The sequence below is a fragment of the Pseudopipra pipra genome, chromosome Z (genome assembly GCF_036250125.1).
Source record: "Pseudopipra pipra isolate bDixPip1 chromosome Z, bDixPip1.hap1, whole genome shotgun sequence".
Lineage (NCBI taxonomy): Eukaryota > Metazoa > Chordata > Aves > Passeriformes > Pipridae > Pseudopipra > Pseudopipra pipra.
In genome coordinates this window covers 14,991,172-15,015,089 of record NC_087581.1, presented here as the reverse complement: position 1 = coordinate 15,015,089, position 23,918 = coordinate 14,991,172, and the positions used below count along the sequence as shown (strand labels likewise).

The 23,918-nt window shown below is 37.1% G+C and overlaps 1 protein-coding gene and 1 long non-coding RNA gene across 11 annotated transcripts in view; one reads left to right on the top strand and one right to left on the bottom strand.

Annotated features, from left to right (window-relative positions):
- The window catches only part of ARL15 (ADP ribosylation factor like GTPase 15), a 260,768-nt gene that overhangs the window by 39,994 nt on the left and 196,856 nt on the right, over positions 1 to 23,918 (top strand). The window contains exons 1-3 of one of the 10 annotated variants that reach the window (XM_064642703.1): positions 9,796 to 9,862; positions 10,739 to 10,821; positions 11,423 to 11,479. The exons of 7 other annotated variants lie outside the window; for them this stretch is intronic. In XM_064642703.1, coding sequence (XP_064498773.1) covers positions 9,817 to 9,862; positions 10,739 to 10,821; positions 11,423 to 11,479 — 186 coding nt within the window. In that variant the 5' untranslated portion in view covers positions 9,796 to 9,816. Of the gene's footprint in view, positions 1 to 9,795; positions 9,863 to 10,738; positions 10,822 to 11,422; positions 11,480 to 23,918 lie in introns of those variants that run through there. 2 more of the 10 variants (XM_064642708.1, XM_064642709.1) reach the window with 2 other exon arrangements.
- Positions 17,230 to 18,927, bottom strand: LOC135407568 (uncharacterized). Its single transcript, XR_010426929.1, has 2 exons — positions 18,592 to 18,927; positions 17,230 to 17,350 (listed from the first exon to the last, which is right to left on the bottom strand). It is a non-coding gene; the product is annotated as an uncharacterized LOC135407568 (long non-coding RNA).

Genomic DNA, 23,918 nt, shown 5'->3' with positions numbered 1-23,918 from the left:
TGTGGAAGAAATAGTAGGCAGACTTCTCTTTAAGAACCTAGTTAATGAAACACTGATAATAAACTTGATGTGTGTCAAGTGCAGCCTTGTAGCTCCTTGAAAGCCTGGAGCTGTTTCTTAGATTTTTTTTTTCCTTTGTAAACTTATATCCAGACAAAACTGGCTATTCTCTACTTTTTGAAGTGCTTGCATTAACCTCTGTGACTGCTACAGGCTGTTTTGTGGAAGGCCAACCACTCGGAGAACAATAAATTTAATAAGCCTTGGAAACTGAGAGTATGTTTTTGTATTAACCAGAGGGGGGAGGGGATTAAATAGCTTTACTTTTTTTTTTTCCTGACTATTTTTCTCCATTTGTTCCTTTTCCTCTTTACTTTGTGTGGCCTTTTTTGGTGTCAGCTCTAAAAAAAACATTGATCAACTGCTTCAGGCACCTCAGAAAGTCTGCTCTAATAAAAAAAAAAAAATTGTGGTGGTGAGTTAGGCAACTAGTTGTGTGGACCCACTTTCAGCTTGGAGGACTAAACTGTTGTCACACTCTGTTCCAGCGTAAAGATGGGCCTACTCTTTATCCATGCAAGATTTGAAGTTATAATGTGGACGTTAAGCTATGTATGTAGAACAACTGCCTCATTATTTCCATAACAGTAACAAAAAGCTCTACATGTTAAGGAATTTTGTGGGTTTTGCATTTATGTTGGGATCTTTCACCTACATTGCCATCAAAACATAAGCAGAAGGTACTTTTGCTGGTTCCTCATGTTGGGCAGTGAGACTTTCACCTATGCTTGCAGTGTGAAGCAGAGAGCAGAGCAAAGTATGCAGTTGTTGCTGGTTGCAGTAGTCCTGTGACAGAGTATTAGACACTAAGTTTTGGTTAGCAGTGGGGCTGAATGAGTGAATTTAGTGGAGGGGGAGGTGAGGATAGCTGCGGTCAGGTTCACTGCAGCACGGACTCAGGAGTTGTTCCATCTCCACAAGGAGTCTACGCTCAGCCAGCTCTTCCCAGACTTGCATAGGAAGGTTGTTTTTCTCATTTTATCTGAATCGGACCTACATTGGTGTAGACTTCTTTTCTCCATTGAGGAGCAGATCACAAGAAATACTGAACATCTGTGGCACCTTCTAATATTAGCAGTTATTGAAAGCATTCAAATCCTGCTCAAAGCCAAGTCACTTGGAGCCTGGTTGGACTATGGCCCTGAAGCTATTAGAGGGAGATACCCAGAACCTGACTAGGGCCTCCCCTGCTTACAATGCGATCCTTGGTTTATGGCTAATGCAATTTGATAATGAGCTGGTACTACTGTAATGCTCTGGTCTGTTTTTAGTTATGCATTGTAACCAAAAAGTATCACTGGCCTCTGTATCTTTACTAGCTAGAGGAGGCTCTTGAGCTTGATGTCTTTTTTATTTTTGTAGTGATATAATTACAATGTTAGGAGTGGTGTGGTTTGTTGTTATGTTTTTGATCAACATAGCTAAACTAGGTTCCATCTCCAGAAAAGAATCCATCTTCACTTATTTAGAGGCATCTCTTACTTGTGTTATTCTTTCTTTTAAAACATACTGTGCAAACACAGCTGCATAAATGCAATTTTGTACCTTTTTGTGACTATGTAATCTGGTGCTCTATCTGCAACCTTCTTCCGCTTCATTCTTGCTACATTGTGTCTGAAAGGATTATAGTGTATACAGAGACTTGTGTTGGTTGGCCTATGTTCAGTAGACTATGCTTAATTTAAGAAATTATGGCATGACGCATCTTGTGAAAAGCATAGCATGTGACCAGTCTTACAGTTTTTGCTTGGAGAACTTGTGGGAAACAATAGAAATGCTTCAGGTTTTCATACGTGCTACTTACGATGCAAATTTTAAGCAAGTAGAATTTCACAATACACTTCTTCAGAGGCATCTCTGTACTAGATAAGGTTCTTACATTGAATGGATGCATGTATCAGCCTGATCTGTGTAGAACTTTTATAAGCTACTTGAGAGGGTGATGTAGAAATTTGAATGTGTGTCTTAACAAAAAAAAGGTCTTTTATTTGCCTAAGAGGTTTATAAGATAAAATTGGTAACCTGTTTAATTTTGTATATTAGCAATTTTATTATGATAGCTTATCTCCCTAGACTGTATCCCAAGATACTACGTAGTATCTTAGTTGTATATAAGAATATTTCTTGGGCAGGTATTGACGAGTAAATTTCAACCGGAAATGGAAGATGACACTTCTTGCATGAACAACCACTTCAACTTTAATTTGTTGGGGTTTGGTTTTGGTTTTTTGTGTGTGGTTTTTTTTTTTTTTTAGTATAACAGGTTTTCAGAGTCTCTTTTTGTTCTTTGTACATTTGTTAGCTGATACAAACTATTTTATTCCTGTATGCGTGCCCACAAAAAGCTAAAATTTGGGAAGTTTTTGAGTAATAGTAATTAAATTTTCAAATTTTAGATGAATAGGCCTTGAAGTGACCTAAGAGTTTTTTCTTGGTTTCTGAGTGGTCTTGACCTCAGATTCTGTATTGTTAGTGTTCACACTAAGTCTTTCTTGACTGGGAAAAGCTGCATATACCAAACTCTGGTGTTCTTAATACATTAGGTGATATTAAAAGGAAAAAAAAAGAAAATGTTTCTGAACAGCTTTGCTTTCTTGGACAGCTTACTTTTAAGATCTTCCCTTTGAAATAATTAGACCCTTTAATTTAATTGGACAAGCTTGTTTAGAAAGTGGTGCTACAGGATAGATCATGATCACTTAGTGGCTCTGGTCTACTTCATATCTTGTCTTTCATTGCTATTGCCAGTTCCATTGTTTGGAATCTGCAGGCCATAAAAAACCTTTTCTCTTGTACTACAAATGCCATTAGGGAGGAATATGTTTGAACGTTAGTTTTGCTTCACTGTAACTTTAAACCAGTAGGTGTTGCCCTTTGAATAAGGAAAGATGGGGAAAGGTCCATACTAGCAACTCTTGTATTTTTCCTCTGAGACACGTGTATATGGGTTTTTTTATACATCTCCTACAACATGAGCAGCAAAGGTCTGTGTAGCCTTGCCCTTACTGTTTATGCTAAACACCCCTCTCATGTGAATTTTTTCTTTTGTCACATAAGTATTACTTGGGCTGTCTGACTCATCTATCAGCTGTAACATCCTTGAAAACTTACACCCTCTGTAGAACACAAGGGCTTTCATCTTATTATCTTTCAGTTTGGGAAGATGATAAGGGGTCTGACAGTTCTTTTAAAATAAAAAATATAGCTGAATGCAGGAAAGAAAGTAACAGCTATAAGATCAACTAGTGTACAGGGTGCATGGAACTGTATTGGTGTTTGTGAATTGTAGTCATCTCTACTTATTGTCATAGGTTTGCATTGCAGAGTGAGCACAGATGACATGAACTTGATATTTTTTCAAACAACTAGACTGGAAGATGTACTTCACTAATGAATTTTCAGTCCACAGGGCTGGGTCAGAACAAGTGTCTGAAGTATGAATACTTAGTCTTCAACACTGGCTCTTGCTATGCACCACCACACTGTGTTGCTCTGCAGAGTGCTGCTCCTGAATACTTCAGTCAGACCTCCAAGACCTCCAAGCTTGAGGCAATGTGGTGATGAATTTCACAAAAGGTTAGAAATGCAAGCTTTTAATAAGTACAAAAATCTGTATTTAGTAAGGACAGAATATTCCTCCTAATACCACATGCTGATTACCATTTTTGGCTTGTTGTCAGTATCATCAGCTCATGTTTTTTAATACTGCCAGCTTGTGGTGTTTATTTTCTTAAACTGAGTTCTGAAGTTTGTGATTATGTGAGGCTATTAGCTTTCCATTAATAAAAGAAGCATTTTTAGTTTAATTTAAAAACACAACTGTGGGCCCATACAGCTGTAAAGCCATAAGAAGGAAAACAAAAAAGTTTTTTTTGTTCTAAATGTTTTTTGTATTTAAATCTTGTTTGTTTGTGTTTTGGCTCATAATGCTCTGAAGTATGTTGTTTTGCTGTTTTTCACTGTGTGTGCAGCAAAACTTTCTGAAGTGCAAGCTGTCCAACTGTATAAAAGTCCCTCTGGACATAAATAGGGTATTTTCAATTGAATAAGAGATGTCTAGGTCACATGCTGGAGCCCTTCAGAGTACAGACCTTATCTTTTGTCTCACTGGCAACCTGGTGAGGTGACTATACTAATTGCCAACAAATGTGTAAGTAACTTCCTTCTGTCTGAGGAAGAGACATAAAGCAGGAAATGTAGATGACAAATTCTCCTATGTTAGATACAGCCCTGCCCTAGGGCCTTGTCACCAATAAGGACAAACAGTAGGAAGAACATGAATCTTTGTACAATGCTTTGGTGTATATTTTGGTGGAGCAATAGAAGAAAAATTTTTTGCAGGACCCACATTAGCTTCTGACATTGCAGAGTCTGAGGAAACAAGATGGCATCCAAGAGCCAGTAGGAACTGTTGATACAGGGGAAGTAAGTTTGCAGATTTTTTTTTGTTGTTGTTATTGTGATTTGGAGCTTTTGTATGGAAGAAACATCTGTTTTCTAGATTTTATTAGCTTTTACAGCAACTACTGCCTAGTTTTCCTTTATATGATTTTTGCCTCTATTAGAGATGAAAAACTTTGAAGCAATTAAAAATGAAGTAGTAACTTTTTAATCTGCCAATATAAGTTTCATAAACGAGCATTGATAGCACAGCTCTGGCAGTGAATAAGAGGAGGAAGAGAATGCAGAGATTATGAGGGAATTTAATGTTTGTGTTTAGTAGTATACATTTCATATCCTTTGGGTGGGCTGATGCAGGCACAAATATTAATAGTGCATATTGAACCCAAGAAAAAAATCATAGTACCTCTTTTTGGTAGTATTTGTAGTAAAATGGCAGATTAAATTGAGTGTTGATAAATGCAAAGTTGCATATCTTTATAGTACAAGTCACATGGCAGTATGGGTGCATGGATAGGCCCTAAAATACCATCAGCGCTCAGGAAATGGAATGAGGATTCTTCTTTAAAATGTCACTTCAACCCAGACATCTGTCAACAAGCTTAGAGTATTAAGAAAAAGAGGGAAACATTTCATTTTTACAATGCTTTAAATGTAAGGTTTGCTCTTGGCTTAAATGCTGCATTTCTGGTTGCATCATCTCAAGAAAAGAATTGAAAAACTAAAGAAGATACGAAGAAGGATGACACAGTAATTAAAAGAAAGCAATTGCTTCCAGACAAGCAAGGTTTATATAGTTACAGCCCTTCGGTCTGAAGAAGAGACAGCTAGCTGGTGTGAGGAGGCTGTATTATAGAAGTCTTTGAAATCATAGAGAGAGGGTAACTAGGCAATAAATAATTTTTTACCAATAGAAGAACTCACTCACAGTTATAATCCAGGAACTGCATTTTCATGTGAGTTTGGTTGAATTCTGTGTCTCACATTTCATCTCAGTAATGTTAGAGTGGTCAAGATGAGTTGATCAGGAATTTGTACAGTGTCTTCAAAGACAGATCAGTTGTGGGTAGGTATTAAATGTGGTCGTAGGCTAGTGGAGATCCTGAAGTTGTGATTGCTGGTAGGTCCATAAGACATGATTCCCTGTATGTCCCAAATGCTTTGATGTGAGCTAAAGACTTCCATCCCTCCTCACTGAGGGGACAGCTAGAACTAGTTCTAGAACAGGAAATTGCAGTTAAAAATTGAGATATTCTGGATGGTGTCCAGGAGCTCTCCCCAGTGTAAGCAGAATTGCATTGACTGCACAGGAGGTGAGACTTTGTAGTTGAGAGGGATTTATGAAGATACTTAATCTGCTCCAGGGGCATGTAGCTAATGGATTTCCTTCTTCTTGGAGGTGCTGCCTTGACATATGAGCAGAGGTTATCAGCCTTCCAACATTTGTGTCCTAATGAATTTATTACTTCATATGTAAGGCCCACCACACTGAGTGAACCTGAAACTGAATTGACAGTCTTTGTAGAGTGATGATGCACTCTGCAGTGAGTGATCTCTTCTCAGTGCTTTATTCTTGCCTAGAAACTTGTATAATTTTGTGTTTCAGCAAGACTGGAGAAAAGGTCCAGCATTCTTGAGAAATATCTATGCTGTTCTTGCAGCTATTAATTTTGTCCTGGCTAATCTGCATCTTTCACTGTCTGAGCCACTGCAGTCCTGGAAACAGTCATGGAAAACTGTTGTACTGAGAATATTGCCTAGAAGAGGGGAGAGCATTGTTCTCTGGTGCATCCACCTCATTACTTTTTATGATGACAAGAGATTTCTTGGATCCTGTCCTATTTCCTGTTCACATATCATTGCTTTTCCATCAGCATCAGGTTTCTTCTAGTCTCTCAACTAAGATTTATTTTTCTAATGATTATATACAGGAAGGTTGGTATTTTAGAAATGTAATTATTCAGCATTGTTACAGGTTTGAAAAGAGATATTGGAATTTTTTTCCCCCCAGTATCAATTACTGGATAGTGTGCACCTACGATGTCCCCCCCGCTCTCTTTTCCGAGGTGGGGGAAGGCGGCGGGGGGGGGGGGGTGGGGAGCGGGGCAGAGGAGAGAGTTCCTTTTAAAACCGGCCGGCAGCACACCGGCCTTTTGTTTGTGGGTTTTCCTGCCTGCTGCCCGACAGAACCGGCAGCCACCTTCTTGTTCTCCTGTTTGATTTTCCCCCCTCCCCCCGACGAGAAACCTTCTCCCTGCCTCGCACGGCTGACAGGGAGCGGCCCCAGTCCTTCGCCGGCCCTCACAGCACCTGCCGGCCTCTCAGAGCGAGGTGTCCGCCTCAGGCTGCGCCCTGTGCCGGTTCTGCGGGTCAGAGAATCTTCCTGCGGCAGCTGCCTGACCCTTCCACCGCCCACCACTGCGGGCAGTTATTTCCTGAGCTGTGGAGCCCCGAGGTGTTCCCGAGGACCGTGCCCATAGCCCTGGGACTGGCGGGAAAACCCCCTTCGTGGCTGGCGGTGGAGCCGCCATGGCTCACGTGGCTGTGGGCAGTTGTGGAACGGGCGGGAGCGGCCCGGGCGGGCCCGGCTGTCCGGGGAGCCACGGTGGGCGCCACCCGGGGAAGTAAGGTTTTGTTCTGAAAGTTGTGGTTACACCGCTGTTGCTCATTTGGGTTTGTTTTATATATATACATACATACATATATATATATATACATGTATATATATATATATGTATGTATGTATGTATGTATGTTAATAAAGAGCTATCTTCTTTTTCCCACACCTCTCACCTGAAGCTGCTTAATTTCCAAGTTGTAACAACTTAGAGGGAGGAGTTTGGTTCCCCTTTTTTTTTTTTTTTCTAACACGCCCTCCTTAGCAAACATTTGTCTCTTGCTGAACTAAGACAAGCATTAAAAGAGAATATGAAATTATTTTATGAAATTATTTTGTGTGTCTTTTATCCTTGAGAACTGTGTAAAAAAACTATTTGGGGGGTTTAAATTAGAAACGTTATTAATGGAATGTGCTGGAGGGCTGTGACATCTTGTGCAGAAAGAGAAGCCTTGGAGTTACTAGTTGGAGTTCAGTACACAAGCTTAGCAAAAAGCAGTTCTGGTCAAAGTTCCTTCTGCCTTTACTGTAGCGTAGTTGTATGTGCTTTTGGGTACCCCCTTTGTTCTTTAAAGCACATAAACACTGAGAATTTGTTTCAGGCTCCATACATATAGGTGCCTTAAAACCTGCATATTTTATACACTTGTGTTGCTAATTTTTGCAATTTTATGCACTGAAAAGATGCAGATAAGAATGGAGGTGGAAAAGCTTTTGCCTGGAAGATCCAGTAATTCCAAGTGATTACTGGATTGTATCACTTCTTTATAAATGAGCAGAAGGGCTTCTTGATCTTTGCTTTACTAAAGAAACATATTGCCTGAAAAAAACCTCCTAACATTTTGCTTTTCTCATGTTGCTTTCTGGTTTTGTGGTTTTGGAGCTATACTAAGTGCTGTGATTTATTTAGGATTATGGCACAGCAAGTTGAGGTCGAGGTGAGTATTTCTGATGGTTGGCAGAATTGAAGCTACCACCTCCTGCGGTTCTGCCAAGTGTTGAGCCTTTTGTATCTTTTCTGAGGAGCTGATTGGGATGCCCTCCCCCTTTTGCCCACCAAGGTTCTTGGGGCTAGTGCTTTCAACTCGGTGCTTGCAGCTTTGAAGTCATCAGTTGCAGAACATGCTCGAATTAATCTTTTAAAAAATGTGGTCTCTTGTAAATATTATGACTAGGGATTTAATTTTGTATTTACTGAGGGAATAAATATTAATTAAAACAATGGCTTTGTGCAATTGCAGACTAATAACATGTGCCTGTGGCAGAGCTGTATGAGATTTTTTTTCTTGTTTTAAACATTGAATACTGAAAATATTTGACTGATATTTGGACTGATAGCTGAATGCTTGAAAAAATGGACAGAACAAATGCTTGTTGTGAATGAAAGGTTGCACAGCTGCAGGCAAGACATCTTTCTAAGTCATTATGTCCAGCCACGTTTTTAAAAGGTATGATTAAAATAACAGTCGTGGGTGAATATGAAAGTTAGCCATGAGTTTAGTTTCCGGTGGGAGAAATTTACTTAATGTTTGTAAGATGACTCTTTGCCTAAGGAGAAGGGTGGGTATTGGCATGTTTGACATATTTGACCTGATGACTCCGTTTTTCACTTTGGACATATGAATTCACTTCTATGAAGAATTAGTTTTTGTGGAATTGTATCAAATAAGATATCTTTCTTTCTTTTGTAGTATTTGTAGGTATATTTTTACTTTTTTTTTCTTTTATTTTCATGCTTACCATGTAAAATCCTTTCCGAAAGCAGCAGTAAACTGTAAGTAAATTAAATGCAAATTCTCCAACAACTGTTTTGTTGCCCAGTTGTATGGTCCCAAATGAGTTGTAAAACCAAAGTAATGAAAGATTATAAGTATCAAGAATAAACTCCTCATTGTAGCAACAGATTATCACTTATGTTGTAATTCAGTGGTCAGATGATAGTCTGTAGGATAGTATCACTAAACTTCTAATTATGTCAAATCACTGTCACTTTTTCAGGGATTAAACTGAAATAGTATTGGGGAGGGGATGTAAATTTTTGGAGGTAAGAATAGGTGAATATAAGAGAAATTAAGCAGTGGGATTAATGACCCTTTTTTACACGATAGACTGTAGTTTATAAGTATTATCTTGGAGGCTTGAAGAAGGGATTACTTTGATTTTTTTTCTTTGAGAAATGCATAGGGGAAACATTCATTGGTACTTTATGTGACAGTAGGATGGGGAGATAATTTTAGAATTCATACCTTATTATAGTCTTGTGGTTTCAGAATGTTGTCAGTAGCAAAGCCAATGACAGATGAGTAAGGTAACACAGGTGTATCTTGCTTTATTCTACTGAGGAAAGGATCTACAGGCACCCGATGGGGAATTTGAACTGCAGCTTAGTTCTCCCGCTAATGTATAGCCTGAAAGTACTGAACAAAAATAAAAGAAGGAAAACAATTTGTAATACTGTGCTAATCTAGAATAAAAGCAAACTGTATACATTGAGAAATTGTAATGGTTTGCTGCTGCTGCATGTTTACTTTTCTTGCAAGCGGAAATAATAATTTACTTAAAGTTGTGTCTGCCATCAGCATAAAATATGTCACGATACTGAAAATATAAATCACTCTATGTATCACCCTATGTTTAAGTATGGGCTTCAATTGCAGCAGACTCAGATTAAACATTAGGAAACTTTCTAGCAGAGAGGATAATGAAGCATTGGACTAAATTGCTTGGGGAAGTCATCCATGCCTGGAACCTTTGGAACAGGGTCTGCAAATACTGTCAGAAGAGGTAATGGTATAGTTTAGTTTATAATCTCACCCCACCACTTTGTGTAACGTAGGATTTCTCAGAGTCAGTGCCTATTTCTTGGGATTTTATTTTTTTTCTGGGAGAAACTTGGGGCACATAGACTTGGCTGTTTGTTCTTAAAACTGAAAAAAAAAAATTCCTTGCAATTGAAATGGTGCTTTGAATCAGCATTTCCTTTTCAGTAATAATATGCTAGATTGCTTCCAGTAAGAAAAAAAAAAAATCAACCATGCTGTTGAAGTTCAGGTCTTTTGTGCTGTGTTTTTTGGCTTTCAGTGAAAGTCAGAAGCTTTTAGACAGTTCAGTGAAATAGTGTGTGTTCAAAATTTAGATTAAACGGTTACAGCAACAGAAAAATGTTGCTACACATTTTTCTATTATAATTACATATTTTCTATTTTCTATTATAATTAATAAGATCTCTTTTTTTTATATCACACTTCTAATTAAATGGGTATTTCAATTGCAGGGGGTTTTTTGTGTTTTGTTTTTTGGAGGGGGAGAAGTTAGAAAGCAGAGACTGAAAAGAAATGTTTTGACTGATACTTTTTGAAGTCTGTAGCATCCAGCACTTTATCTTAAAATACCTGCAGATGATGTGTGAACTTGTTAAGTAGTAAAAATGTTCCAGTTGATTGCTTTAAGTTTTCCCTACAGTGACTTCTCAAATAGCTGATTTAAAGTAATTCCTCAATTACTCTTCTGAATAAATCATTGTAAGCCTGGTTTATTATACGTGATCATATTGCAAAAATGGCAACATATAGTAGTTTTTATTTTGGTGTTGGAGAGTCGCATTTATTTCCTGGCTTCTTTATGCTAATTAAAGAAGGCGTTTTTTATCTGTTTCGTCAGAAATTCATAGTCCGTCCTCAGCCTCTCTGGGTGACTGCAGAAGACATAGAATTGTGTCATCACAACAGATGAGCGAGTTGAGGGTAAAAACTTTTAATATGATTATTCACAGCTGTAGGAACAGATGAAATAAAATATTTAAGAGTTCTATTTTGAACATGACAATATCAGAAAATTAAGAGTAAGACTTCAGAAATGTGGGAACATTAAATTATATGCATTATTTTGGTATATAGAGGAAGAAAGTTTCAGTGATGGTACAGAGAGAGAACTGTAACACTTAAACACAGATGCTCTTTATAGTCTACTAAGAAGCCAAAAAGCACTCCATTAAAATGTCTCTTGTAGGTGGTTTTTAAACCAGAGTAGATAAAAATAAATGAGACTGAAAGCTTACATGCAAATTGTTAATGTGTTCAGGCCTTTTGGGGATCATTAGGTAGTTTGTGGCCTATAATGAAATACTGAATTAGTGAGTTGTAATGCTGTTGGCAGCTGCTTCTGTATGAAAGGTAGTAAGTATCTGCATAATCTGAATTTATATAGCATTTTTCTCGGGTTGTTTAATAGAGCCCTGCAGAAGAATGAAAAGGTGTTTCCTTCAGGGGAGAGGGGAGAGATGGGAAGAAAAGTAATTCTTAATAAATAGCATTCTTGGTAATGTCTTTATTTTAATTCCTTTAGACTATGTCTGAATGTATCCAGCTCTCATTTGCTGTTTGTAGAATTGGCATTTACACGGTAAGGCAATGTTTTAACTAACTATTTTGTTGTTAGTGTTAATGCCATTTGAGTGAAAAGAATTTGCTTAAGTTTTTTAGGTTTGGAATTGAGTAATGCAGATAGCAGAAGATATTTGTCATACTAATTTACAGAAAGAGACTACAGTGTGTTTTTGTCCTGTCAAAGATTTACTAATACCAGAATAAAAAAAGTATTCTCCACTTTACTTAAAAAGGTAAAGAAAAATTCAGCCAACATCTTAAGGTATAAGAAAATCTAGAATTCATGTGCATCAGTCGCTGAGAATTCTTGCCTAATGTAATTGCTGAAGGGTTTGTGTACATTTGCTGTTAAATATCTAAAATGTTTGAGTAATGTCATATATTAAAACTTGTTAGCTAAATGCACATATTGCAAACTTTGTCTGAAGAGCCTTAATATAGTCCAAATGCGAAGTTAAACTTCCCAAACATTATATTAAGAAATGAGGTTTACTTCAAGCATACGTCCCAAATATGTTTATTTTTTTTCTGTTCCCAGTTGTTACAATTAATGATGAGAACAATTAGATGAGTGGGGTGTTTCATAGAAACGTAGAAGAGTGTGTTGCTCAGATCATGCTTCATATCCTGGAGGTTTTGGAGCATGAGTGCTGCTCCTTCTGTTAACACTTTTCAGGATGCAGGCTGGCACATGCCACTTCATGTTTGATTAGAATGTACAGTCAGAAGTGTAGGTGAGTTTTGAACAAAAGTGATGAGCACTATATGCCATCTTACTATGTAAGTATTACTAAAGGACAGAATCACAAAGCTTAACATTTGCTTTTGTTCACAGAATTTGGTTGCCTTATATCTGCTTGAGGTTTTTTCCCCATGACATTTGCCTGAGTTGTGTTTTCAACATTTGAAAGTCTAGTTTCCAAATGGTAGAAAATAACAGGTTGGGGCAATGTGGACAAAATACTCATGGAGGAAAGCACTGCTTGCAAAATCAAAGGTATATTTTCCTGTGGTATTTAAATTTCTTAGGAAGACTTCCTTTCTAAAAATCCTGTGCGATAAGAGAAATTTAAATGAAGGATCAGAGAAGGTTACAGTAGGAGGTTTTCATGGTTGTAAGGTACACAAACTGTCTGCCAGCTCTTTAGAAGGCTATAGTAATCTGCTCAAATTAATTTGAGGGAATGTCCAAGTATAAATGTGTGTGTATTGCAGATCTGGGTGTACAAAGGTACAGTGTACAGCAAAATACATACTCTGACAATAATTGGTTCAGTGTTAGTTTAAAATAGATTAAGTTGTCTGTAAACCACAGTGCACAGCTAAGTGGTAGTTAGTAGCTGCGGTTATAGTGATAGTTGTGTAGCTGGTATCTCACTGTGAACTTTTGGGCAGCAAAATACTTAATTTTGTCAAATGTTTTAAATTGAAAAATAAAAAGGACTACCTTCACATATGAAAATGCTAAGAGAAACTGATTTCATTGACTGCTGGTACTTAACAAAGGACAGAAAGGAGGATGATGAGTAGGCTTCCAGAGTATCCAGAGACGCACTGTTGTGGCCACAGTTGTAGAAGCAGCACATGGATCCCATGAAAAGTGCATTTGAAGGCTAAAATAGTTCCTTTAGGAAAGTGTTAGATGCAGAGAATACTTGCTTATATGAGAATGCCTATCATTGGAAAGGTGAGTTTCAGATGATCTAACTGGGAAGTGGGCTTGGACAGCTTTGATATCAGAGTAAACAGAGAGGCCTGCTGAAGTGAGCTATGCAGAAATGCAGCATGGTAGTTCCTCCCTGTGTTCTATGCCCTGCTTGTGCTTGTAACTCTGCTAGATTTGTTGCTCAGGTGTGTAAGCATCTGGCAGCTAGCTATTGTGGTCCATACTGATGTCAAGAAACAAAGCACAAAACTCCAATTCATATTTCCCTTTTAATTAATTCCTTGTGTTGTGTTCTTTCTGCTGCATGCTGTTTTGCAGATTTAATAGATTTTCTTTTTTCCTTGTTGATTGATTTTTGTGCAAAATCTAAGGAGTCTCTGGAACTCCAGTCCTTAGCAGCACCATGTTTTCAGTTTTACTGTATTACTTGGACACTTACTGTTCTGCATGTCCTCATTGTACAGTACTGCAAGTATCTTACAAAGGCTCTCAGTCCTTTGGACTACAGACATCTCAACTGTTAGTCTGTTATCAATCTACTTATCAGTAACACTCTCAAGCACCCATTACTTTAACTGCACTATACCATTAAATAGGCTTCCTGTTTTTATGGCATATATGATTATGAGATGGAAGGGTTTATATAGTGATCCATGGCAAAAGAGCCTGTGATGCCTTCAACTGCCATAACTAAGAAGACAAAACTTTGTTGTCTTGAGCTAGGAAAAACATGCATCTTTGCAAGAGTACAGAAGGAGATATAATGCCTATTTTGGGGGAATAAACCAAGTAGGTTACTTTGAAGTGTATACCCTTGAAGGGCGATAGAAGAAAAGCAAAGGTGGTTAATATAAAAACTGTATAGATATTTGTGAGGATTTGAAACTCATATTTGTGTATCCTAAAGGAAAACATTATCACAAACTCAAATGAAAACTTTTAGGATTAAGAAATCACTCAACCAATGAAAATAAACTCTATTTCCCGCATGTTTCACACAGCTAGTAGCTTCTGGCAGGATTACCAGTTTTTCAGGTGTCTGTTTCTGCTTCTTCCACTATACTAGTGTCTGCATCAGATGTGTCAATTGGATGTGTGGGAACAGGCAGATAAATTACTTCTTGAATCTACTTGGCTGTGGAGATTGTAAGCATATGGCAGATTGTAACTAAGCTTATCATTATGTTATAGTTTATTTCCTTTTTGTTTCTGATTTAGTTTTCTTGACCAGGTAAAAATCCCAATAAAATAATGATGGCAAATTCAACCTACATGAACTTCAGAGGAAAAATGATCTGAATTTTTTTGTCTTGAAAAACAATTTTTATGATGGAACATTTGCCACCTTTATAGATACTCAGGAATCCATCTCAGAAACAGTGTGCATGATTGTATGCCTACACATGTTATCTGGAAGGTTCTCTGATATTCTGTACTAGGCTTTGAAACTTCTTTCTTCTCAGCTGTTTGCATATAATTTTAAGCTTGAACAGGGGTGTCTGCGTCTGGCCCTTAAATATGACTTCAGGAACACGTGAAAAATAATTGTCACATTACTTGTTGTTCTGGATAGCAAAGCAAGGACAGAAGCCTCTGCAGGGATGAGAACCATGCAAAAATACCTAAGGAGACTTAGTGGAAACATGGTCTTCTGCTGCTATACATTAGAAGGAAAAATACTGGAAAATAGCATTTTCCTGTCTCAGGAAATTATAAAGTAATAGTTTTCCTTGGTTTCAAAATGGAACATCATTTGATAAATATTTTTGTTTAAAAACAATTTTGTTTAACAAAAAGCCCTCTGTAGAGCTTTCTTCTTTCAGATGCTGGGTATGGCAAAAATGACACACTGTAGCAGCATTGCATCAGTGTTGGCATTTTCGTTCTGAAAATGATGAGTAATCAATATTTTGGTGTTGGTAACCTCTTGTCTTGAATTTGCAAAGTGAGATGTGGAAATAAATGATGCATTTTTACAGCTGTACTTTCTATAGTTTATATATGTTAAGTATAGTAAATGATGCAAACGTGCTTTTAGTTTTCTGGTTTACATTGAACTTACTTACATTTGCCTTTGTTTATAATAATAAATTGATGTTGAAATGGTTTGACTGGAAACAGCTGTTGTGCTGAGGGATTTGTCTGACATTAGAACAAAACAGAAATAACATTTACTGATGAAGTCGTGGAGGGGAAGCTTTTAAGAGAAGAGATACCAAGGCAGTAACTAAAGGCAGCCATTGAATAGGAAGTAATCATGGGAGTATGTTTGGAAGGCTGTGGAGCCAGCCTGTGACTTACAGTATGGAAAGCTTCCTGTGAGATTGTTCCTGCTTCCCCTCCCTGACATGGTTTCCCATTGGAAAATGCTAAGTTAAAGTAATAACAAAACTCATATAGCATATCCTGTCTACTCCTCCCTTTCCCATGTCATGTTCTTGACCTGAGCAGCAAAACAAAGGCACAAAAGTGCAGCCGGAAAAAATCCTTTTATGTGCTACCCTCTGGGAAATGTGTATAATCCCATTCACAGCCACTGCTGATGTTCTGTGGGTAGACTGTTGGAAAGATGTAAATGCTTTTAACTTCCACCCTAAAATAAAAGGTGCTTGCTGTCACCAGAGTCTTGACAGTAACTTGCAGGGGGTGAGATTGTGCCCATTTTTTGTTGCAAATCTGTAGTCAAGCTGCTTGAACCGTGCTAGTTGGGATTTGCAGTGCTACCAACCAAAACATGAGAAAGAGAAAGACTGTTCTGATGCATGTATTGCTCTGTGTATGTGAATGTTAGATATAATGTACTGTACTCACATTACTGAACAGCTTCTCCTTGTGACCAGAGCTCATTTGATCTGTGAAAAGAGCTCGGCAGCTTGGTCCAACCAATGCTGCTGCGACAGCATTGCTTCTCTGAGCTACTAACTTGATGTACGCTGTATTTACAGCTCTTTGAGAACCTCTGACAACTAGTAATTGATTTAACTGCGAAAGGTATGGTTTGCCAAATCAGCCAGTTAATTTTTGCATAATGTCTGTTTGACAAACTTGCAGGTTGGAATAGAGCTTCGTCCTGGACTAGGGAGTTGATGAATAGGGGTTGTGTTCCTTCTGATTTATCTCTGCTGTCAGTGGCCCCTTCCTGCTCTAGAAAGCAGCAGTGTTGTTCCACAGACCATTAGCTTTAGGGAGGGTAAGAGGAAAAGCCCAGATCCTCATTACAAAAAGTCTCCAGTCTTTTCTGTTCAGACAAGTTGTTGTTCAATTTGCATTTATCAAAGCTGTGTTGTCAGTTGTCCTGTACATAAGTGCTGTTTTGCTTCTTTCCTTTGGAAGTCAGGATTCCTAATCCTTAATCCTGCTGTCTTTCCAGAAAACTGTTGTGTAATGTCATGACAAAATGTCACGTTTTGCCTTCAGTGGCTGTTTCACATGAAAGATTAACTACTCTTTTTAGGCTCAAGTGATGCAGGGAGTAATGGCATCATGAGCATGGAATTTTTCTGGTGGTCTCTACTGAGCATCCTCTTTTTTTGTGCACTTTGCAAAGTAGCTTCTTTAGTTATTAAAAAAATAAATAATTTAAAATGAATAATAGGTTTAAAATGTAAATTGTAAATACATTGCAAAGAAAAGACATTAAAAAATCTGACAATCTCCTATGAAAAATATGATCTGTTGAAATCTCAGCTGCCCTGAGACTGTGGACTTGAAAAGATAGCAGGGGGGCATGTTGAATTAGTGGCAAGTGTACAAATCTAGTAGTTAGCTGTATAATATTAATTACAGAGAGGGTGAAAAGACTAGAAATGGCTCTCTTGTGAAAGTAAATTTTTTCTTTCACACTGTGTAGCCCAGAGACTGTGTATAGCAATGAGGCTTGCAAAAAAGCAAGTTAATTTGCAAGGATCTCTGGACTCTGACTGGTCAAGTCTAAGTTATGATGAAAGATTGTGCCCTGTGATTATGCTAAGAACTGCATATGCTGCTGTCTGCAGGAATGCAATCAGATCCTCTATCTTGTATCATTGTACAAATAAGAATATAACAGTTGATTTCCAAACGGAAATAGCAAGCAACAGTAATATATGCCACTCGTAGTATTTTGCATGCAGTTGTAGTTTTTTTATTGTCCTGGTTTTTGTCACACTCTTCTCAAAAGTGGTGTTGCTTGTATGAATTGTAAAGTGTTTCTTGTTGGTCTGTATTTGCCTTGAACAGCAGCTGGAAAACCAGAGAGCATTAGAACTTATATTTCTTACAGAATAATTATGTTTTTTACAAGATGTCATATTACAGCAGAAGTGGGAAAAATTTATTCTGCAGATCTTAAACTTCTTTTGATACTGTGAGCTCAAAAATTGTCTGTTTTCCTTAGACAGAAGATTGCTTTTTCCTGTGAACATGCTTGCACTGTGTCCTGAGGACATTGGTGATATGTTTCCATTATGATTGCTACTGTAAATAGTTCAACTTTGTTTTCTGAGGACATCCTGCATTTCAAGGATAGGTATCTTTTAAGGGAAGAAATCATACAAGTGGATAATAGATTAAAAATAAATAAATAAAGGAAGTGCACCAAATGCCCCAAAATTTCACCTGTTATGAATTAGCTTTTTTGGGGGGAAAAGACACTTCTAATTCTCTCTGTTACTATGTGTCTGGCCTTGGTGTTTTTAATTTTTCTTCTCACCATAAAGTTGAAAATGTTTTCTCAGTTGTTGAAGTTACTTTGCTAAATACCTTGCTTCTTTATAGTCTGCTGTCTTCAAAATAGTTTGAGATTGTGTTCATGTGTAATTAAAGCCATAAATGCTTTTGGAAAGGCTGTTCTACAGCATCCTTTAGATACTTTTAAAGTAAATAGTGCTTTTAGATCAGCTTTCTACTGCAATGCTGATATTTTGATCAGTTTGATTATATTGCACACAAATCATAAAACTATTTATATTCCATCACCTTTGAGTGCCACTTCATTTTTGTTGGCAAGGATTTATATAGTACAAAACTGTATTGAATTTTTATTGGGTTTATATTGCTGGGTATTATGTTGTTTAAGAGTAGAAAACAACAGTGTTTAATAGATGTCATAATTTTGTACTGTGTTTCCACTGGTCTGAGTGCGTATGAATATACATATGTAAATTTCAAACGGTAGCTTTGAAGTAACTAGATGTTGTTAGCTTGCTGTTCTGGGCAATAGAATTTTAGGAATTGGTCAAGATGAGAGAGGTGATGTCAAGCATGTCTTTTGTCCTGGAAAGCAGAGGCTACGTACAGCTGTCACATAGTGTTGTAACCAGGACTTTAAAATTCTGTTTCTGGTGTTGTCAGAATTGCCTCTGTGAGTGTAGGCAAACCTCTGGTTCCTCCGCTTGCAGCAATGTTTGTTCTAAGGCTTCCCAAAGTTGCAACTTCAATTTCTTAGCTGTTTTTAATATTACCAGTTAAAGTGCTAGACTTACCTTATTTCACTCCACCCTTCTGACGTCCTCTTCAAGACTTCTGGTTACTGACATCAAGATTTGTTTTTCAGATGCTTTTGCCTTGCTCTTTATAAGAGTTGTGTGTTGGTTTTTTCTCTGCTTGAATTTATGAATGAATCTACTAAGAGAGAGGATCACAAGAGCAGCTTGGATCATATTGTGGGATGTTACAGGAAAGTAACTCTTGGTTTCAGTGGTTCTAAAATGCTTTTCATTGTGACATCTCATTTCACTTTGAACAAGAAGATGACTCCAAAAAGGATCAAATGTAGAAATAGACACCTTGACATACCAGATTAAAAAGCAATGGCTACAGCAGCATGAGAGACCCAAATACTGGACCTCAGCCTCGCAGGAAAGAATAATATAGAGGTCATAAAAGGAAATTCTAAATCCAAACAACCCATGAATAAAAAGGTCAAAATGTATGTTAAAAAAAAAAGGAAACACAACTAAAAAAAACCTCTGAAAAACAACTGCTGGGGAATGAGCTGTGCTGAGCTGATGAAAATATGAGGCTCTAGAACTATTGAATAATGAGCAAGAAAACCACAATAAAAGAAACTGAGGTATTAGGTGTGTGTTGTGCTGAGCCTGTAATGTAATATTAATTCATCTTTTATAAGCTATCACCCTTCAATAAGAATTTAGTCGATGGTAAATCAGATTCAGATGGAGAATATGAATAAAGCTCTTAGTAAGCATGAAATAAGAATGTATTTGGAAATGCCACTGGAACTCTTCCTCGTGATGGTTTTTATTATTCTGTCTGCTTGTATTCCCAAATCTCACAATAGTGGCTCAACTTTCAAACTTCCTGGTGAGACACAAGCTACTTTGTTTTTCAGCAGAGTAAAGTGACATGTAAAATGCAAACAATTTACTGATATTCCACAGCAAGTTCTAGACAAGGTCTTGTGGTTCCGAATCACAGTGCCTCAAGCAATTGGCATCTAGGCATTTGAATACTTGCATTAACCTTCTGCTCTTTTTACTGTTGAAATTAGAACACAAGTAGAAAAAAATCTATTGTGATTGCAAATTTGTTTGTGAATTCTAACATAGGATTCAGAAAAGAGAAGCTTGTTTTGTGGCTTCTTTTGCAGGAGTTAGGGATTTTCCCTTTTAAAATCCTGTCGTGTAAGAAGCTCTTTCTTGAGGAAGGAAGATGTTAATTTGCTCAAATTCTTGAATATTATTGCAAGGAATGCCACTGATTTCATGTTGTCTACTACTCTGTCTTCTTTCTGGCCCCTTTCTGGCCTTTACAAGGCTTCTTTAGATGATACAGATGAGCCAGGTAGACTGACATCTTTTTTTCTCTTAGCATCTGGTGCTAATGAAGTAACCTTTTTTTCCCATGCTGTGATATTGTGTGTGACCAGGGTTCAGAATTTTCTATTTTTGATTCCCTGTTCTCTCATTGCTAGAATATTTTTGTTAAAAAAGCCACTTGTGTTATATTTCAGCATGTGTATTGCCTGTTTACTGTAAAAACTGTTGCAAGGAAAGTCTTCTTAAGAAGGAAAAGGTATTCAGTGGAGGACTGAAAAGAGAGTGTGTAGCAAATGTGGTGCCCAAACTTTTATTTATTTATAGAAGTTATAAATTTTTACTATTATATGCTTAGTATCTTGAACTATTACAGATCTTTGTGTTGCTGTTTAGGCACTAGACATAGCTGTATTCCTTAGCTCTTAAACTGACTTAAGTAGATTTCTGGTGGCTTTGTCTGTGTTTTGTACTGAAAACAGACTGCTTACTTGAAGAGTAGGCTTTGAGTCTTAGTGGAGCTTTGCAAGAGTCACTTGGGATATTGAAGAAGGTTTTCATGTAAAGGTCTTTTTCAATAGCTCTTCTGGGTTTTTCAAGGTTGAAATGCTTCCTTTTAAAAGAAGGGCATAATTGAGAAAAGTGCTTTATAGAGAGGTGAATTAATGGATTTGTGTGCTGATGCAAGGCTTCATGGCACAGATTCGTGAAGTATAGGAAGCCTCAGAAACAGGAAGCCTCCCTTGATGCACAAATGTCTTTGCTTTTCATGGTCACGTGATAAAATCATAACAAATAGAGCTGAAAAAGTGAGAGTCATCTAATTAGTTCCTGACTCAGAAGTAGGATGAACTATGACCAAACCAGTTCTGACTAGACTGCTTCTCTAAAAAAACCCATCAGATTCCATAAACTTTTCTGGCATGCTCCAGATGCTATTTGATTGTGTCTGATTCTGAGCCCCTCACTACAAGAAAGACATTGAGGTGCTGGAATGTGTCCAGAGAAGGGCAGCAGACCTCGGAAAGATTCTGGAGCACAGGTCCTATGAGGAGTGGCTGAGGAAGCTGGGGTTATTTAGCCTGGAGAAAAGGAGGCTCAGGGGTGACCTTATCGCTCTTCACAACTTCCTGAAAGGAGGTTGTAGTCAGGTGGGGGTTGGTCTCTTCTCCTGTGACAGGCTGTGTGATAAGAAGAAACGGCTTCAAGGCTGTGCTGGCGAGGTTTAGGTAGGATATTAAGAAAATTTGTTCATGGAAGGGGTGGTCAAGCTTTGGAACAGATTGCCCAGGGAAGGGGTTGATTCACCATTCCTGGGGGTATTTAAAAGACTTGGCACTGCTGGGTTAATGCTTGGACTTAATGATCTTTTCCAACCTAAATGATTTAATGATTCTGAGGTTCTTTCCTCTGAAGAGTAGTAAACTTTGAACAAAAGAAAAGCATTGCAAATGCTTCCATCATGGGATAGTAGTTGGCTTACAGGGAATATGAATTGCTATGAAATTAGACTTCAGACCTTAACTAGTCGTATTCCATAGGATCAAAGAAAGGCTTGGGTTGGAAGGAACGTTAAAGATCATCTAGTTCCAACCTCCTTGCCATGGAGAGGGGCACCTTCCACTAGACCAGGTTGCTCAAAGACTTGAACACTTCTGCTTCCAGAGATGGGTATCCACAGCTTCTCTGGGCAACCTGTTCAAATTCTCACCACCCTGACAGTAAAGAATTTCTTCCTAATGTCTAACCTAAATCTCTGCTCTTTTAGTTTAAAGCCATTGCCCCTTGTTAAAATTTATTTTTATTTTTATTTGTTTTTATTTTATTTATATTTAATTTTATTTTGTTTATTTTTATTTTATTTTTATTTTATTTATTTTTATTTTATTTATTTTTATTTTATTTATTTTTATTTTATTTATTTTTATTTTATTTATTTTTATTTTATTTATTTTTATTTTATTTATTTTTATTTTATTTATTATCAGGTTTTATTTTTTTAATTATTATTGACCAAATAACTTCAGTGAAGCTGTTAACTATGATCTTTTACAGAGAGAACTCATTCTGTTTCTGATTTAATACTCAAGAAGTTGCTACACCTGGAAATGTGTTTATAGGGTTGAGTCAATATATGTGATTTTTATGAAATGTAATGTTCTTTCTTTTTTACAGCTAAAATTTGAACAAACTGTAAGTTTGCTTCACATTCTGATTGCAGACTGACTGTTAGTACCAGGGCTCTTGTCAAGTCATTCAGAACTATCCATCTGGTTGGATTTATTGTCTAATAGAACTATTTCCTGTTTGGTTAAGCTCTGGGGAAGAAGCTTTTGGTGAAAGTATGTTTAATTGCTTCAATTAGAAGGGGTCACATTAGTTCACTTGTTATGCATAAGCATTAATGCATAATTATGGTGAGTAAACTAAATCTAAGTGATTAGTGTTTGTTCTCATGTTTTTTGCTTCATATAAATTGAATTGATTGGTTTGTCACCTTGTGGCCTTTAAAGGAGTAAGCAAAGTACAGATTTCAAATTAAATAAGGTGTCTACTTTTCTCCTTATTATTTGCAAGTTTCTGTTTAAACTAATCTGTGTTCTAGAAAGTTTCTCTTCTGTCACTCATTTGCTTTGAAGTTTATCTAAAACACACTTGTTTAAGTAGTTTCTCATAGCTTTTTGAAATCCACCTTCCAGCTGAAAAAAACCCAGAAAGTAATGTGTTTATATACATAATTTGTAATAAGTTCTCTATCTTCTTCACCTGTTTTATTTCTGTGTAATAAATGAAGTATGTCTATCTTAAATTTTCAAATGCCTTCAATACCTGTGGACTGTGCCCCAATAAACATATCACCATCAGAATGCAAAACAATATTGTGAAAACATGAATATTTCCAAGAGACAGATTTTTCTTGAAGAACAAGTAGCTGCATATTTTGGAGCATAAGTTGAGTTAAATCACCCTCAAAATTCCAAAGTATGCTTGGCTTCAGCTTTCAGTAACACTGTGTTCTTCTCTAGTAAAATTAGGGGTGGCAGTGATGAAGTTGTTTGATAAACCATTGAGTTAGATAAATGAGTAATTAAATTGAGTATCCTGAAACAGATAGCTCTGGGATACTTATAAATTAAGCATCTTTTTGTTGATCTCGTTGGAAGCTGTAAAGCTGATGTCATGTGCAGGTTCTGACTGGGATAGGAAGATGTTCAGCTGCATATTATGAGTATATGCAAGCGTAAGTAGTTTTTGAATGAAAAATATAGCATTGATTTTAGAGATCATGCTCCAGATGCTTCTTGATCTTTAGACAGTTCTTGCTATCTTTCATAACTTAATGTTATTTTAGCATAACATTAGATTACAAAATTATCAGTTTTCTAGATTTTCCTTTAATTTGTAGTTTAATGATATGGTCGTATCTATCACCTGCATTTGAATTAAAAGTTTAAAAATCTCTTAGAATTGTAGCAGTTTTTATGGAGGAGAGTTTCTTGATTTACACCAGCAATTCTGGATTGTGAGCCAAAGGGGCAAATAGCAGTACTCACCAAATAATGTGATTTTCACTGCTGTCACTGTCAAAATGGCAAAGCTGAGCTATGACAAATCGGGCTAGTTCAGTATGCTTAAGAGACAAGAGACTGCAGTTGGTTTTAAGCTGACTTGGAAATACCTGTATGCAGTCTGACCAGCAGGTCCTAACTGTCTTATGTGGTGCAATTAATGTTTGACTTCTCCATTTTGCAGCAAAATTAATTTCCTTGTTTAAAACAGATCTCAGCAAAAAAGCAGAATTGGAGTGAAGTCGAAGAGCTAGGAGAAGAAGCAGCAAGTTGTTTGGGGAGAAGTAAAAAATACTTTTCTTTTTTAATTACATGGTGGAAGTGTGGAATGAATGCTTGAATAGAAAAAAAACAAACCAGAAAAATGAAAACCACGGGAATGAAAACTAATTTCCAAACAATACATTTCTATTGGCATATTTTTGAGCAACATTTGCAAATAATTTGGTTTTGGGCTAGTTCCTA